A 19,132-nucleotide genomic window follows, 5' to 3' on the forward strand; every position below is an offset into this window, starting at 1 on the left:
TTTTGTCATTTGTCTATGAAAAATGAGCTCATGTTAATAAAAAATATTTTAAAAATAAAATTAAAAAAAAGAGTTGGCCATAAACTCCTCACACAAATATACAGCATATCCCTCTGTATAAAAGCATTTATTTGGACTATAAATGTGTACCTACATATATGTATTGCTTTGTATAAACGTGTGTAATAATGTTTTTAAATATATAGATATTCGTTAGTTCTACTTAACAAATGTACATACTACTTATGGTTATATTAGTCCATGTTAACATGTATATAGGTGACTGCATAATAAGTACATCTTTTATCATAACTATCTACAATTGATTCACTTTTGAATTAAACAACTTATTTTTATAAAAACAAATAAAATAAAGTACAGCAACACTTTTATTAAATACAATTTAAATTTACATACATTACCTTCTTTATACATATATGTACTTATGTATCTTTAAATGTATTACTTTGCTTCTAATTCAGCATCCTCAATGCAATACCCTATATCTCACACTATACCTCTCGCAATATATCCTCTACTTCCAGTGAATCACCTCAAACCTCATTCTACTACTCTTTTCAATGCACTACCCTATTTCTTACCCTATACCTCTCTCAATATATTGTCTACCTTCACTCTCGGACTCATCTCAAACATCACTGTACTACTCTTTCTAATGCACTACCCTATTTCTCACCCTATATCTCTCTCAATATATATTCTACCTTCACTCTCTCACTCATTCCAAACCCCATTGTATTACTAGGCTCCCCCAAATAACCCTTTAGACTGTTCCCTCCTCTCCCCCTCCTTGCATCAGCTTATACCCCTCACTATTTAGATCTCCCAAAACAAGCCGTTCTAAACCCTCCCCTCTGACTCGTCGCCCTCCACCTCCCCTTTATTCATCCCAAACCTCCTCCTACTGCTATGAACTCCCCCCAAACAAGGAGACTGGACGTCACCAGAAAATTATCGTTTAATAACCTTACAGGATACCGATGCAAAAATATTCGCAAGTCATCTTTTAACAACTTTATCTGACTGGGTAAAGACTAATGGCATTCTCCCGCCAAACCAAACCGGCTTCATAAAAGGACTGGGAACAACTACCAACATCCTAGCCCTATCAGTTTTAATCAACAAAACAATCATAAATGGCCAAACCTTATACTTATGCTTTATTGATTTTAAGTCAGCTTTTGACTGTGTAAACAGAGAACGCCAATTGGGAAAGCTACATGCTCAAGGTATTCCCCCCTGCTACTATACCTAATTCGTCTTATGCATACAAAAACCTGGGCTAGAATACGTATCGGTAATGGTCACTCATTAACTAAAGAAATACCAACGTTAGGTGGAGTGAAACAAGGATGTGTATTGGCTCCCTTATTATTTAATCTGTTTTTAGCTGACTTAACCGAGTCCTTAAACAACATAAATGCACACCCACCGAAGATTGCTGATAAACATATCTAACCTACTGTATGCAGATGACGTCATTCTTCTAAGTAACACAAAGGTGGGCCTGCAACGGTTAATAACACGCATACAGGAATATGCGACAGAAAACAAAATGGTAATAAATGAGTCAAAATCCAAAATTATGGTTGTTACAAAAAACCTAAGGAACAAGTACAACTCAAAATGGTTCTTGGGAAAGGAACATTTGGAGCAAGTTAAAAACTATAGATACCTAGGAATTATATTTAACGATAACAGTAACTTTAACCCTCAAAAACTGGATATCACCAGGAAAGCAAATGCACTTGCAGGTGCATTTGGGATAATTAAAAAATCTACTAGCAATTTAACTTACGGACCGCTACTTAAGGTGATATCGGCGAAATTGCTACCTTCATTAACCTATGGAAGTGAGGCGTTAAACGGAAAAGATGCAACAATCATAAATAAAGCCGTCTCAAAACGTATCGGTCCCTCTTTCTTTTACCAAAAAATGCCTCACAAGCCCAAGTCAGACTGGAATTCGGCTTGAATAACCAACTATATGCACGAATGGCTCATACAATCAAAGTATGGAACAGAGTAAAAAATGATAAGGAGAACTTAATTTCACAGCTCTTATGGAAAGAAATTGAGGGCAACACTAAATCTTCTACCTGGAAATATCTGAACAAGGCTCTGGACGCATTTGGGGTCAGGAGTGTTTGGATTACTACCATAAACCAGGAATCCTTCAAAAAAGTTGTGAACAAAACAACAGATCACCTATCATTGATAAGCGATAAAGAGACCTTTGCTAAAAGGAAACACGCTTGGTCCATAATAAATATTTACAAAAAGAAGAGGCCTCAGCAGTATCTGGACACAGCATGGTCGTGGGTAAATAAAAATATAAAATATACTCCAGCGTCTGGAAAAGCAGAGAACAGCAAAAGGAAGCTCCTATGCAGAATCAAAATTGTGAAATGACAACAAACATACAGATTTATATGTATGGACTCCCATCATACACCAAGCCTGGTGAGTAGCTTCATCATTTGGGTATCCTTAGATGCACATGAATGACATACTAGCTCTATAAATATCGGAGCTTCCGAATGTCAAATAGGTATATCAACCAAGATGAGCAAGATCAAATATGTGGGACCAAGTTTTTTGATTTTTTAAATGCAGTGCAAACATACTGAAATGTGAAGACATAAAATTGGTGCGTGAACAGACTAGCAATTCTTATTAATGTCCGTCACGATCAAGGATTAAAAAACGTGAGAGCAAGGACCAGTTTTGATAAATAGCTGTCCTAAGCAATGATGGTCAACATGTTTCAGCACTTAGTGGCAAAAGATAAAGCCATGTGCTTTCGTCAGGACCTCAACAAAACAAAATTGTATAAACTGCTATTTACAATACTTCAGAAAAGGATATAGTGTGAGTATTGCTTCTCACAGTCCCGTTTCTCTCTCAATATCCTCAGTTTCCTTGAGAATAAGGAAGATAAGGTTCCACCTCCCCGACGGCTCTGCAGACCGTCCGAGGTACCGACGGATAGAGCGGTGCCTCCTACATCCTGAGCTGTTGCCAGGTGGGGTGAGGCCTTATTTATCAAAACTGGTCCTTGCTCTCACGTTTTTTAATCCTTGATCGTGACGGACATTAATAAGAATTGCTAGTCTGTTCACGCACCAATTTTATGTCTTCACATTTCATTATGTTTGCACTGCATTTAAAAAATCAAAAAACTTGGTCCCACATATTTGATCTTGCTCATCTTGGTTGATATACCTATTTGACATTCGGAAGCTCCGATATTTATAGAGCTAGTATGTCATTCATGTGCATCTAAGGATACCCAAATGATGAAGCTACTCACCAGGCTTGGTGTATGATGGGAATCCATACATATACATCTGTATGTTTGTTGTCATTTCACAATTTTGATTCTGCATAGGAGCTTCCTTTTGCTGTTCTCTGCTTTTCCAGACGCTGGAGTATATTTTGTGTATACAAGTCAGTTTAGGGGCTACATATTCCAGTTGTCTTTAAACTTTGGCCTCTGACCCTAATTACATTTTCTTGTTGTGTGTGGTAAATAAAAATATATTCATGAAAGCACGATTCGGAATTTTGCCAGGAGAATCCCATGCACTACCTTGGGAAAAACTCGAAAATAACATATCATGTCGGTTGTGCAAAGCTGGAGAGGAAAATATTATACATCTTCTGTGCCTTTGTCCAGAACTGAAAAATGAAAGACTAACTCTATTAAAAAGGCTTTTCAATGAAAGAGCGATAAGGACTTGTAGACAAGCACTGCTTCAGTGTCTTTGCCCGGACGATGTACTCATTAACCCTGCTTTTACACATTTTTTAAAAGTTGCATGGAAAAAATTAGAATGATATAATCTTAATCTTTAAACTGACTGTACTCTCTGCCAATCTTTTAAACATAGGAACTAGCGATATATAAAAGAGTTTTATAATGCGTGTGTATAATTTTAAAGGTTTACTGTTATTTAAAAAACATTTTAATGAGTTATCTTAATTGAAATGTCCATAATTGCGCAATTATTTTTTGTAAGGATTTTAAATAATCAATCAATTTACTTACTTACTAACTCCCCCCAAACAACTTTCAAGAACCTTCCCTCTTCTATCCCTCCACTATTCCTTTTCAAAACCAAATAACAGACTAAACTATCCACCACTCAAAATAATTTCAAATTTCCCTATACTAATTCCCCACTAGTCCTGTTTGGTTTCCGGAGTAGAGTGCTACCTGCAGAAAAGCACGTCAACACCTCATCATTTCATGTCTTAACTGATCTTCAACTGCCAAAGAGCAACTTTTACCCTTCACAAACTCAGAACAAATTCCTCTGCAGTTTCTATACTCTACCAGTTTCAGAAACTGCAACAGAATATCACTGTTTCTTCTTTATTTTCTCTGAAAGAAAGGAAAGCCTTTCGATATGATTTTTTTTCCTGTCTGACTTTTTTTTTATCCAATGCATAGTAACACTGAGGAATAGATAATTTAGTTTTGACTAAGCCAGCATTGAGAACAGGTTGCTTTTGTCTCCTGCAAGAACACCCAATTCCCTTCAAGGGAGTAAATGTCTGAATCTACCTTAGCTTTATTATTAGGAGGGGAAGGCACAGGCTGTGGTGCAACATTTGAAGAAGTGTGGGGGAGGGGGTGTCACATCTGGTTATGCTGTCTTGTCTTATTTTTAAATGTGTGCTGCAAAGAACTCCTCCTCACTTCTTCATGAACTCCATCTCAAAACATCATCTGTAACTTGTCTAGACAACAAGATCAAAGAGATTTGAGAAATATTTGTGTTTTTCAGGAAAGAAGCAGAATGTTGGACAAAATCACCAAGGAAGCCCAGTATTAAGGTATATGGTTACATCTCTGGGGACACAGGGTTTTGTCTGAAGTCAAATGATTTGCTGAACCAAAATCTGAGAGAAACTGTAAGCTAGAATACTACTTCTCTAGCATAGGTATTACAAAAGCTCCTAGTGTGGAAACAAAAGCAACAAGGACACTGACAGAGGACTGGCTGAACCACAGAGAGATCAATTTGTACACATACCCAGCTATCTTCTTTTAGGACGTAGCCTTTAAAAAAAAAATGTTTTAATTCTTTTTATTGGCATGTTCCAAAAAAAATAGAAACACAGTAAACAACTAACCAGCCTGCTTGCAATGCATGTTCAGGAGTAAAGCTGCATAGTCTGAACATTACAAGTGTTGTACAATATGTACCCGCCCCACTAATAATAAACAAAATATGTAAATGATCACCACATTGCCATACAAATCAAGAAATCAACATAGGGGAACATGGCTACAAATCCAGGGCATCACCTCGTATCATATGCACAGCAAGTGGGTTAACTGTTAAGAACGACGGCAACAACATTTCACATCGTCCCATCACATCGACCCGGTATTCATCGAGGTGTCCCCATCTGACTACTGCCTCTTCCGGGCCCAAGTGATGAATGGTTCCCAAATGTCTTTGGGTCTTGAGGTGGGGGGGATTAATTCCCAGAATGTGGTTAGTTTGGAGTGACCATACGTGACGTTGCTGATCCACTCCTTAATGGAAGGCACCCTCTTCCTCCCCCAGTGCACAGCAACTTGGCACTTGGCAATCAGGAGAAGCAATGCATGCAGTTTACGCATCTTAATGGGTGTGTCTTTAACATAGCTTAGCAAACCCAGCAGGGGAGTGGGGGTCACAGTTGCGCCAATGATCGGATTGATCAGTGTGAAAACTGTGGAGCAGAACGGCGTTACTCGGACAATCCCATGCCATATGTAGAAAAGAAGCAGAAGTAAACCCACAGCGCCAACAGCTTTCAACGTCCCTCAACCCTGTACGGTGCAGGCCTATAGGTATCCTGTAAAATCGGTGGAGGAACTTGAAGTGTATTAGGCGAAGCCTGTAATTGGAGGATAACTCAGTGAGCCGGCAGCAGCAATGCGACCGCTGGACCGCAGTGAGCGGAACGGGAAGCTCATCGTTCCACCCCAGTAATGCCCTAGGCTTTGCTAAAGGCGGCGTGTTTTGCATGTGTGTATAAAGTCGAGTGACAAGTTTACAGGGCGAAGGTGAGCTTAATAGATTTTCTAACACGGACAGAGATGGCGGGGTTCCCGAAAGCTGTCATGCAGGGAGCGACAAGCGGCCCGAAGCGTATGAAATAGGAACATTTCAGCAAAGGGCACTGTTTGTCCGTCTTCTGTAACCGGGGGATTGTGGAGGCATGGGGGGAGGGGGGAGTTCGAAATGTGTTCCCTGGGTATAGGTCTGCGGGTGCGTAGGTTCAACTTTTGTGCCATTGTTCTGCTGATTCCCTCCTTTATATTAGGTAGCATAGGATTGTGTGGTAGCGGTATAGAAGGGACATATAATATGGGAGCGCCCGCCCTCTACCGCAGTTCGTCCCACGCCCAGCATAGAGTCTCCGTGGTGTCTATGCCGTCTCGGGGCAGCGGTATGGTTGGTACAGCGCCACATGGAGCGGAACAGGCGCCACTGCGTCAGTCTCTATGGGTACATGAGGTCGGAAAGGTGTTGAGTGAACTCAGTGGTGAAGGAATTGGGCCTAAGCACACCAGGCGTATAGCTGCATATCCAGGGTACCCATCCCACCTTGGCTCAGAGGAAGTGTCAGCAAATCCCAGGATACTCGAGCCGCCCCGCCCGCCCATACCAGTGAAACGATCAGTGATCTGAGGTACTTAAAAAAGGCATGAATGAGGGGAATCAGGATGTTAGCAAATAAAGCAAGAAATTTCTGCAATACTACCGTTTTAGCTAGGGCGATTTTCCCTGCCAGGGATAACTGGAGTCTAGCCCGCAATGCGACTTTCTCCTCCAACCAGGTAATGGCACGCCCGTAATTTAAATTCCACGCCTCTTGTAAGTCCCGGCTAAGCCAAATGCCCAGGTACTTAACCGTTTTGTCCGCCCATTTAACGGAAACTTAGAGATCACCGGAGCAGTGGTGTCTGTCAAAGGGAACAAAACGGACTTAGCCCTGTTGAAGGAGATACCAGACAATCTTACGAATCTAATGAACTCTCTCAGAAGGGGTTCCAGGTGTAATGTGTGGTCAGTGATGCATAATGTGACGACGTCAGCATATAACGAGATGAGAAGTCTTCTGGTATTAAACCCAATCCCCCTGGCCGTGTGGTGCTGTCTGATACGCGCAGCTAGGGGCTCCATCGCAATCGCGAAAAGCAGAGGGGACAGAGGACATCCCTGACTTGTGCCCCGGGAAATAGGGAAAAGATTCGACATGAGGCCATTTTCTCGGATCCGAGTCGTTGGCTTGGTAAATAACAAACGGATAAGATTAATAAAAAGCGGGCCAAATCCCAGGCGGCCAAGAATAGGGAACAAATACGGGCATTTGAGCGTATCGAAAGCTTTGGTAGCATCAAGAAAAACTGCAGCGGCCTGTACGTCTGGATGGACATCGCCATCGCTATCCCAGAGGGCTACAAGATCGTCCGGAGGGACCGCAACGCCAACCAGATAGGAGGAGGCATCGCCATCATCCACAGGAACACCATCCGTCTCACGACCAGCAACGACAACACCCTGACCAGCGCAGAACACCTGCATTTCCAGATCCACACCAACCCGAACACCACCCTCAGAGGCACCCTGATCTACCGACCCCCTGGACCACGCACACAATTCAGCGAGGACATCGCCGACTTCGTCAGCCCGCATGCCCTCCCCTCCGCTGACTACATCCTCCTGGGAGACCTCAACTTCCATCTGGAAAACAACAACGACCGCAACACCAGCACCCTGCTCGACAACCTCGCCAACCTGGGACTCAAGCAACTGGTGTCCACCCCCACCCACCTCGCCGGACACACACTCGACGCAGTCTTCTCTTCCAGCACAGACATCGGCTTCAGCCACGCCACAGAGCTTCAATGGACGGACCACAGCTGCGTCCACTTCACCTTCAAGAGAACGACGACCAACCACCACCAGCAACAGGCCGCCTGCAGAAGCTGGAACAAGATCACAGCAGACCAGCTCGCCACCTCCCTGAGCCAGCACCCTCCGGCCAGCTCAGCGGACCCCAGCCAGGCCGCCGACAACCTCACGAAGTGGATCAGCATCTGCGCGGACGAGCTCGCCCCACTGAGGACCCCGCCTAGCAGACCCGGCAGCAAGAAGGCCCCATGGTTCACCGACGAACTCAAGAGCTCCAAGAAGAACTGCCGAGCCCTCGAGAAAGTCTGGAAAAGGGAACCGACACCGGACAACAGGACCTCCTTCAAACTTGCCACCCGGAAACACCACCAGCTGATCCGCGCCGCCAAGAAAACAGCATTCAAGGACCGGTTGGACAACAACGCACACAACTGCAAGGAACTCTTCAACATCGTGAAAGAGCTTTCCAACCCCAGCGCAGGAAACAACGACATCACCCCATCGCAAGACCTCTGCAACTCCCTCGCTTCATACTTCCACAACAAGATCGCGGACATACACAACAGCTTCAACAACCAACCAACGCACACCATGACCGAACAACCACCCCCCACCACCACCCTCCACGCCTGGACCCCGATCAGCACCGAAGACACCATCCGCACGATGAACTCCATCCACTCCGGATCACCGACCGACCCCTGCCCTCACCACGTCTTCAACAAGGCCGACGCTGTCATCGCACCCCACCTGCGAGACATCATCAACACATCCTTCGACACCACCATCTTCCCTGAGAGCTGGAAACACGCCGAACTCAGCGCTCTACTAAAGAAGCCATCAGCCGACCCCACCGACCTCAAGAATTACCGCCCCATCTCGCTCCTCCCGTTTCCAGCCAAAGTCATCGAGAAGACCGTCAACAAGCAGATGGCCGCCTTCCTCGAGACGAACGGATCCCTCGACCCCTCACAGTCCGGCTTCCGAGCCAATCACAGCACCGAGACCGCCCTCATCGCCGCCACCGATGACATCCGAGCCCTGATGGACAATGGAGAAACAGCGGCCCTCATCCTCCTAGACCTCTCCGCGGCTTTCGACACGGTCTGCCACCGCACCCTAGTGCAGCGCCTCAACAACGCCGGAATCCAGGGGAAGGCACTGGAATGGATCATCTCCTTCCTCGGCGGAAGAACACAGAGAGTCCGCCTACCACCGTACAAGTCAGAGGCCACCGAAGTCATCTGCGGCGTCCCCCAAGGATCCTCTCTGAGCCCCACCCTCTTCAACGTGTACATGAGCCCCCTCGCGGCCATCATACGCAAACACAACCTCAGCATAATCTCCTACGCCGACGACACCCAGCTGATCTTCTCCCTGACCAACGACCCCGCCGGCGCCAGAGCCAACCTGCACGAAGGGATGAAAGAGGTAGCCGAGTGGATGACGACCAGCCGCCTGAAACTGAACTCGGACAAGACGGAGGTCCTCATCCTGGGCTCCTCACCCTCCGCCTGGGACGACTCCTGGTGGCCTCCCGCCCTGGGCACCGCACCCAAACCGTCAGACCATGCACGCAACCTGGGCGTCATCCTGGACTCCTCCCTCTCCATGACCAGGCAAGTCAACAACGTCTCCTCGGCGTGCTTCAACATCCTACGCATGCTACGGAAGATCTTCTGGTGGATCCCCACCGAGACCAGGAAGACCGTCACCCAGGCCCTCGTCACCAGCCGACTGGACTACGGCAACGCCCTCTACGCCGGTACCACCGCCAAGCTCCAGAAGAGACTCCAGCGGATCCAGAACGCCTCAGCCAGACTCATCCTCGGTATCCCACGAACCAGCCACATCTCCGGACATCTGAGAGACCTTCACTGGCTCCCCGTCAACAAAAGAATCACCTTCCGCCTCCTCACCCACGCACACAAAGCCCTACACGACCAAGGCCCGAGCTACCTCAACAGCCGAGTCAACTTCTACGCTCCCAAACGCCACCTCCGATCAGCCAACCACGCCCTCGCCGCCGTCCCCCGCATCCGAAGAACGACTACAGGAGGAAGGTCCTTCTCCTACCTGGCCGCCAAGACCTGGAACTCCCTCCCGACCGACCTGCGCCTGACCCAAGACCACCTCTCCTTCAGGAAGAAGCTGAAGACCTGGCTGTTCGAGCAGTAGCGGCACACCCCCCCCCCCCCCCCAGCGCCTTGAGACCCTACGGGTATGTAGCGCGCTTTATAAGTGTCACTGATTGATTGATTGATTGTAGTAATGAAAATACAGTCCTGAGGTTATGGGAGGTAGACCGCCCGGGAAGGAATCCCGATTGATCGAGGCGAGCGATCAGGGGAAGTAGGGGCTGCAGCCTATTGGCTATCAATTTGGCCAGAATTTTAACATACACATTTATTAATGACAATGGCCTATATGAGTCAAGTTCAGTCTCAGGCTTCCCGGGTTTTAACAAAGCGATTATTATTGCCTCACGCATGGTTGGTGGTAAAATACCAGTAGTTTGAGCTTCCTCATATAGCGCTATCAAATGCGGCGCTAGTTCTTCCACGTGGGCTTTATAGAAGACGGTGGTGAGGCCATCAGACCCGGGGACCTTGTCTAAAGGTAAACTTTTAATTACCTGAGAAACATCTTCTACAGTAAACGGGAAGTCCAAATAATCTTTGTGCCTTTGGCTGAAACAGAGTAGCTCTAGGGAATCGAGGAAGGACTGCATGCCATACGGGCATGTCTCTTGGGTAGCAGTACAGAGTCTAGAATAGAACGAGGAGAATTCATCCAGGATACCCGCCAGTCTCCTAAAGGCAGCTCCATGCGTGCTAGTTAGTTCAGGAATGTAAGCAGTGGATCGCGGGGCCCGGATCATACTCACCAACGTCCTTCCTGGCCTATCACCCTCTCCATATCGCCGCGCCGCAGGATATTTCCCAAGGAACATAACCTCATGCTGCGCTTCCTCCTCAAAGCCGAGCAGTTTGGCCTTTAAAAGAGCCAACGTGGCAGAGTCGTCGGAGGAATAATATTGTGTTTCTAGTCCCCTGATTTGAGTATCCAAGGAGGCAAGTGAACCCCGAATGGCCTTTTAACACCCCAGTTGGCGAGCGGTACACTTACCCCTAATGAGCACCTTAAATGACTCCCAGAGGGATGCCTCCCTGTCCACCGAACCGGAATGGAGGGTGAAATAGTCAGTGATATCTGTTCTTATTTCTTCCTTAAAAGCCTAATCTAAGAGTGCATGTTATGGTAACCGCCAAGAGAACAGGCGTGGGGGGGGTGGGGGGGGGGAGGAGGGGTTGATTCGGGGAGCACCAATTGCAAAAGACATGGGGTATGATCAGACAGGGATCTAGGGAGATGAGAAATCCCCTTGGTCCAGGTGGCAACATCGCGAGACACCAGCCAGAAATCCAATCTGGACCAGGCACCATGATGCTTAGAAATACAGGTACCTTTCCTTATCTCAGGGTGCCTACATGGCCAGATGTCGACTAAATCACCACCTGAAATTATGGCGTTCAGGGCTGCTCTAGCCGAAGGGTGCAGGGCTCGGGCCGCCCCCCTACTGTCCAAGTCATCATCCAAAATTTCATTAACCCCCCCACATTCCCCTTCCCAAATAATAGTGCTGCAGCCAGTCACCTTAACTCTAGCCCAGATGTCATGAAATGAAGCTAGGGGAGTCCACATGGGCCGTATAACGCGACTATCGCAACTGGGGCCCCACCCAATGTGCCCAGGATGATAATGAATCTGCCCTCCAGGTCCCTCTGCAGTTCACCTTCCCTCCAATCCAAGCCCCGCCGGATCAACACCGCCACTCCTCATGAGTAGTTGGAATATATGAAGGAGTACACGTGGCTCCATCGGTTATGCTTCAGCCTAGGGGCAGGCACGACGTTAAGGTGGGTCTCCTGCAGTACACATACGTCTATATTATGTCTCAACAGGTAGGCATGCACAAGCCTGGACTTTCTACCATCATTCAATCTCCGAATGTTCCATGTTAAAAAATTCAAACTGGTGACGTGGTGCCTAACTGTAAAAGGTGCAAGAAAGCAGAGGGACAAGGGCAGTGCAGCAGCTTAATCTTTGACCTTCCGGTGCAGACAAACAAGCAGCAAAGAGTCATACTGGCTAAAAACAGAACAACAACACCCACCCACTCCAACCCCCCAATCAGGTTGTAGATAACCCTCCCATGAAAACATAAAGAAACATTTAGCACAAGGGAATCCTCCCATAGGGGTGCAGGACCGTCAGTGCGCTCCCCAGCCAAGGAAGGGTGGCCAAGATACTGCTGAGAGCTAAGCCAATAACAGGAGAAAAGTTCTAATAGACCATCCACAGAGCATTAGGACCTGGCTGGGGTCCAGACAGGTCATGTAACTCTGTCCAATCTGGTATGCCTCAACTCTTTCTGACATGCCGTAGGGTCCTCTCAGTCCGCCAAGCAGGCCTCCGCTGAGGTAGACCACTCACACCCAGCCGGGGGGAAGCAAGCCAAAAGGAAGAAACTTAACATGGGGGCTCGTGATGTATCAAAATCAAACACAATACTAAACAACCAGATCATGGAACAAGGCATAACAGGGGAGCTGTCAATCATTGTCACTTAGCTGGGTCTCTGCCGAGTCCCCCAACTTGGAGCCATGTTTAGACTGCTTACCGCCGGCGCATTTTGCAGATTTGAGGTCGGATTTAGCATCTGTAAAGAAGTGTGTAGAGCCGTCATATGTAACCTTAAGCTTGGCTGGATACAACAACGAGTAGGGAACTGGGCCTGCAGCAGGAGTCGCTTTGCAGGCAGGTTTTCGCACCTCTCAGTCTGGGTAAAAGGAAATTTGGTTACCCTTGTGTGTGATTTTCCCCTTCTCACGTGCCAGACGCATAATCAGGTCGCGGTCCTGGTAATTAAGGATCAGGGCCAGGATGGGCCGAGGTGAAGCTTCGACCGGTGGTTTAGGGCCCAAAGCACGATGTGCTCTCTCGTCTGCAAAGACAGCAGAGTGGTCAACAGCTCCCGAAGTAAATCAGCCACATAGGTCTCCATCTTGGCAATAGCCATGGTTTCTGGTATTACTGTGATACTGTGGCGAGACCTCACCTCCAAATCTTTGTTTTTAGAGCGGATCAGCCCCAACACTCTGTCCATCTGTAAGAGTTGTTCCTTCGTTTCCACTTGAAATTCATGAAAGTCGGAAGTTTTATTTTCAAGTATGTCAAGTCCATGTTCGTGGGTCCCTACCTGGGTCTTGATGGCATCCATTTGGGTAGTGAGCGCGTCAAGCTTGGAATCGATATTACGCAGGCTTGACCGCATCTCAAGCATCAGTGTGCGGAGTTCTTCCCCTCGATCCTCCATTTGCTGCTCTGTAGGTCTCTAGCGCCGGCCTCGTGGTCCGATTCGGAAAGTCTAGTAGTCCTCCGCTGGTCGAAGTTTAGCTTTGGCTGCTTTGCATCCTGTTAACCCATGTCTTGTGCTGATGTCACCAGTCACATAAGCAGGGCCTCCCCACCCGTCACAGCGCAGGCCACGCACCCACGGTTCTCTCTCTCGCACGTTGCAGCCTTTGTCGAGTACGCGTGGGTCAATGTACAGTCCCAGCCCACAGGGAAATATAGGGGGTCCACCAACACCACGACCAGCAAGTGGATGCACCCGTAGAGATCGGCACACACTCCAAATGAAGACTGCTCCTCGGCGGATTTCCAATCGATTTGACCTCAGTGGTGCCAAGAGGGTTCACCCTGAGTGTCCCTCCTTCGAGATCTGCATGTTTTCGGCACTGCCGTCATGCACTCCACCACAAGGCCCTCCTCGCAAAATGGCTGCCGTGTGAAGCCCAGGCCCACAGGTTCAAGATAGCGCGTGTAGCACAACCAGTTCCAAGGCGCACACTGATTGAGGTCCCTTGAAGGCGTTGGTAGGTATTGTCGCCCGTGGACAGAGAGGGTCCAATCACCGACCCAACGCGAGCCGCCAAAGATCACCACACAGAGGCCCCGCATTGGCCCGGCTACAAGATGGCGCTTTCAGCTCACGGGGCACCACACCACACTTTCGCCACCATGCTTCACCTTCACAATCTGGGTAGTGCGTAGCAGGGCGCACATTGGGGCAGCATAGTTCCGCAGCGGGATCTGGTACCGCCTCTGGGGTACCAGGGAGAAGGGAGCTCCTCGCAGTCGCCTTGGCCGAGGCCACCTCCAGGCCAGCTGCCGCGGGCACGATTACAAGGTCTGCCCGCCCTCACTGCGGCAGGATGTGCTCACATCGCCGTCCTCCTCTTTGCAGAGCACACAACTCGGCTCCAGATCGAAGCACACAGATGCAAGTCGCAGCGATCGACTGCTAAGGTATTCCGCTGTTGGTGGGTGGATGTTTAGCTCGGCATTAGCTCTCCTGATGTGAGGATAGAAGCAGGATTGTTTATCGGCTGGCGGAGCTCACTCACAGAGCGGCCATTCCGTAGCTCGGCAGGCCACGCCCCCGGGCCAGGACCTAGCTTTAGATGCATCATTCACTCCACAATGAAAGTGTTTAAACTTGTAGATAAGAAGAAGCGTGCCTCTGGGACTTTGATAACATTGATAAGATGAAAAGGTCACATGGTAGTACAAGACCCAAAGGGGGAAGAGATTTTCCTTCCAGGTGGTACATAGAACGGCGTGCGCATAGAGCATGTTTCTCCTGAACAATTTATACAAGGATCCAAAACTCACAGAGAAACCTTCACATACCTATCATTTGGCCATGCAAGCTCAAGGATTACACCTAGGCCACTATTAGATTTTTACAATAGCTTCCATTTAGTACTGAAGTTGGAGTTTCCTTTCGTTCAGGCCAAAACATAGACAACCAACAAGAGATAGGTTCTCAATGACGTGGGTTGAATTGAAGCACAAAAATGACAAAAATCACAGCATGAAAGCAGGAGCGTAATACAGCATCCCACATTCCCCACGGATCAATGGGTCCACTGTGATGAAAGAGTCTGGGTGTGAGGGGTGGCCCCTTCACGTACTTTACAGGGGTGCCCCCACTGAATTAAAGTTCTCCCGACATGGCAGTCAAGTTGTGTGAGGGTAAACACCACTTAATGTAATGCTTTAGGCCTAGTGGCAAGAACATGGGAAGAAGGGGCAATGTTTCTCTTTCCTTATCCAGTTACAGATAAATTGAGGCCCCAATCTTTTCAAAAAGGGGCAAAAGAAGCAAAGTACTGTACAAGAAGGGGAAGTGCCCAGAGAAAGAAAGCCCTGACCTTTGCCAAAAAGTGTGAAGGGTGAAAAAAAAGGAAATACACTTAATGAAGAACATAGGTTGGGGCCAATTAAAGTTTTAATATTACGGCTTTTTTTTTTTTAAAGAAAAGGTTATTTTTCACTTCCGTCTGCATGCAGGCTACACCTGCCTCCCTGGGAAAAAATAGTAAGGAGAGCCAAAGAGCACTGGTAGGCATCTTTTATTCCCTTCAATGATACAGTGCGACAGAATGCTGTTCTTAAAGGGGTCGTCCATTGTAGGAATAAAAACCGTTTTCTTTACCTAGTATTGTATCACTAACAATAGACAACAGGCATTGCAGAATACTTTTTAGTGTGACAATGTCTACTTGGGTTTTGAAAATTACTACAACGTAATTTACGGGCTGGCCCCTTTGAAGACTCTCAGATTGTATTTAGATGCATAAGGCAAAACTGTCAATCACACACTGGCAGCTTGACCTGTTCTATAGGATAATCAAGGGGTATCCAAACCTGGTTGCTGCCATAGGCTGTCTTCCTGAGCTTTCCTCAGCGTCTCCTCTGTAATGGTTACTGCCACTGCATCATCTGGATTTTCCTTGTAGTGGCTCTCAACGGCCATTGGCAGGCTCTTTCCCGCTTCCAGCTCCATAACCTGATGAAGAAGGTCCTCCTTCTCCATGTACAGTGACTCAGTGCCATACCTAGGGACAGAAAAACAAACTGATCATTTTGGTGGGGAAGTGTTGAGGGGTGGCAGCAGAAAACGTGGGGATGGCTGTCAGGGAAGAAATATTGAATACCAATTAATGGCGATCTTACATATGGCATTTTATAAATGGGAAGAAAGAACTAAATTATAAGAGGGGTACTTTAGCTAAGGGATGTTGAGGGACAGTAGACATCAAGTGACCTCAATAATGGACGTGTTACTTAAAATGCTTTGAACAATCTTGGGGAAAGGAATGTGAGAACCTCAAGAATGGGGCTAATATGTGGATGGCAGGACTTAGGACAATAGGAATTAAATGATATCATCCATACGAGGGTGAGAGCCAACAGGTATGGGATGAGCTAAGGGCTTGTAGAGGAAGGGCCAATAAAAGCAAGAAGTTCTACATAGGAAGCGTAACCGTCAACAGAAATGGGATGATGACAGGAATAGAGTGGCAGCGGTCTGCTGAAAAAAGAGTTTTTTCATACTTGCCATTGCGATAGTCATAAAATAGGGGGTCGTCTCTGGGATGGGAGATAATGGCCAAAACTCAGGGTCTGGGCTCCCTTCATCACAGGTGCTTTTAGAGTGAAGAATCATTTGAAATGAATAGATGTATCAATATTATAAGTGAAGCTGTGTTTCTCTTAAGTAGTTCACTCATTCGTGCAAGTCATTATGAGCTATGTAATGCTTTCAAAACATTGTCATCTCACAAATTAAGCTTACCAATGTTCTAATATTTTTGTAGTAACGCACAATTGCATTAGATAAAAAAAGATCCACAAATTTCAAAGCACATTGTAATCAAAGGAAAGTGGAATTTTGGCCATCATCCGGTGCCTATGGTGAAAAACCCAGGGTCCAGTGCAACAAGAATATATCTTTAGAGCCTCAAGTGTTGTAATCAAGATTCCTATTTGCGTATATGTTGCCCTACGAAGTGGAAACCTTGTTTGGTTATCTCCCAAAGACTAGACGCTCTGATGATCCTCGTACCATTGCAGAGGTGCTGCTGGGGCCACATCAGAACCACTCTTCCCTTTCATATTGTGCAGCAATGCATTGAATTTTAAGATCAAATGTACTGTACACCAAGCATTTTATAAGCAATGTCCAATTTTCTTCAAATGGAAAAAAATGACAATCTGCACTTGGAACAAGCAATCCATTTTAGTGCTCCATCTGAAGATTTTTTAAACTAAATAGCATCTAGTCTCACAGCTGCCATTTCACCAAACATATACTTCTGAATGCACTTCCACCTGACCGTACAAACACACAAGACAAGATCAAATTCAGGAAAAACCTATAAACCCAACACTTTCCTAACTAAAGTCTACAGTTTGCACTGCTCTTCTTGTTGATTTATTTAGGTCTCCTTGCAGTGGTAACACGCCCCTGGGTGTCAAAGAGCTGAAATAAAATGTATCAACAAAAACAAATGGTCATGGTTATCTAAAATATTGCTGTCTTCAGTGACTCTCAAGTTATGTGCTGTCACGATCAAGTCTACCTGTGCCATGACATCTGTAAAATAAAGTAATTTGTTGTACGTTTACTACAATTTACATCATAATAATTTAACCTGTCAAACTATCCTATGCACAAAAATATGGTTCCTTTTTAGGTCTGCCTAAGATAACACCTGTTCCTTAAAAATAATTTTTTTAACTCTTAAAAAGGGGCTTCTACCCCGCCCATTACTCACAATTGGTTGGCTCCATTATCACTATTATTATCTTCCTTTTTATTGGTGAGCATGTGTCAATGTGTGTTAGCTTCACTTTGTCTCCGCATGTTTGTTTTCCTCCCTACAGCGTGGACCAAGTAATGATTGATTTCTTTAGTAGGTATTTCTGTGCTGCTTGCAATCGGATTGTGATACTTGTTTTTAGTGTGCTTTTTCTTGCTAGACAACTTGAAACCATCAAAATTGAAGCTCATGCTTCCTAGTATTTCCCAGAGCTGAAAGCAAAGAACTAGCAATAACGAAACTTTGTTCCATATGACCAGTGTCCAAAACATACATTTTGGTCTCCTGTCGCTTTTATTGATGATGAAGCTATAAACATACTCCCTTCATATTAGACTGATTCTATAGAGTATGTATTTTTCAGAATTAACATTTGGACCAGTTCACATTCAATTTCAGATGTATATGTTTTTCCTTTTACTTGCACCTCCTACTACCCTCCTGCCTCTCAAATGGCAGCCTGCCCCTCCACACCCTTGTACGTTGCTGCTTGTCTGGCCCACCCCACCCTTGTCGTTGCTTGCCCTGTTCGCCGACCACCTCATCCTCCTTCCCCTTGGTTGCTTGCCCCCTCCCATCGCACCAGGAAAAAGAACCCAAAAGTCACACCAACGGGTCTCAAGATGCTACAAACATGCCGACAGTGTTGCACTCCCTGTTCTCCAAGGCCTTTTTGGCGCAGTCTGCATGCGGGACAAGCACAGCAAACTTTAGCTCAGAGGTAAGATAATTAAATAAGTTAATTTTTTCCTTGAATGCTTGTTTTGTAATTATGAGTTTCAGACATCACAGCCATTCCATAATCCTTCTTGCTTTTGAGAACTTCAGACTGCTTTAAGTAGACTGAAGCCCTCACAAGCATTTATGGATGCCAAGTATCATTTATGTTTGTTATTATTGTTTAATTTTTGTTTTGCACAGAACCTTTCAGCCTTTGGCTCACATTTCCTGGCCCCAATAAAAAAAATTAGTGTATAAATGGGTATTTTATTTTTTTGTTGGTTACGTTTATAGACAAAGTATTCTTTTCATTTGTACCTGAAAAGTTTTTTTGTGAAGGGTGAGAATAGCCCTATACAAGAAAAACAGATAATTGTCCCACAAAATTAGCGCTGGCCGTGTCAGAGAGCTTTTTAAAAAAATAACTTCCAGCCATGCGGTTTAGCAGTTGTGCTACTGTACAACCTTGCTAACGACATCGGCAAATCCAATAGCTCTTGCATAGACAAAACTTATTTGTTTGTCAAATTTTTTTTTAATTCTTTTCTGCATGTTAATTTTTTTTTTTTTTTTTTAATAGACCCTCTCCAAACCTACATATGTAAATTCATGGTTGTCATGTTTGGGAGAGTTGAATACATGTTATTTTATTTGGTTAATATTTATGTATTTTAAGTCTTCAAACAGTTAGAAAAGTGTCTCGGGGGAGGGAGTTTGGAAAGATGTGTTGTG

General features: G+C 45.9%; 1 protein-coding gene across 5 annotated transcripts in view; it reads right to left on the reverse strand.

Moving 5' to 3' along the window:
* The window catches only part of LOC144770244 (uncharacterized), a 56,157-nt gene that overhangs the window by 21,435 nt on the left and 15,590 nt on the right, over positions 1–19,132 (reverse strand). For all 5 annotated transcript variants that reach the window (XM_078654589.1, XM_078654588.1, XM_078654590.1 and 2 more), the window contains exon 3: positions 15,723–15,913. In XM_078654589.1, coding sequence (XP_078510715.1) covers positions 15,723–15,913 — 191 coding nt within the window. The remainder of the gene's footprint in view (positions 1–15,722; positions 15,914–19,132) is intronic.

The sequence above is a fragment of the Lissotriton helveticus genome, chromosome 7 (genome assembly GCF_964261635.1).
Source record: "Lissotriton helveticus chromosome 7, aLisHel1.1, whole genome shotgun sequence".
Classification (NCBI taxonomy): Eukaryota; Metazoa; Chordata; class Amphibia; order Caudata; family Salamandridae; genus Lissotriton; species Lissotriton helveticus.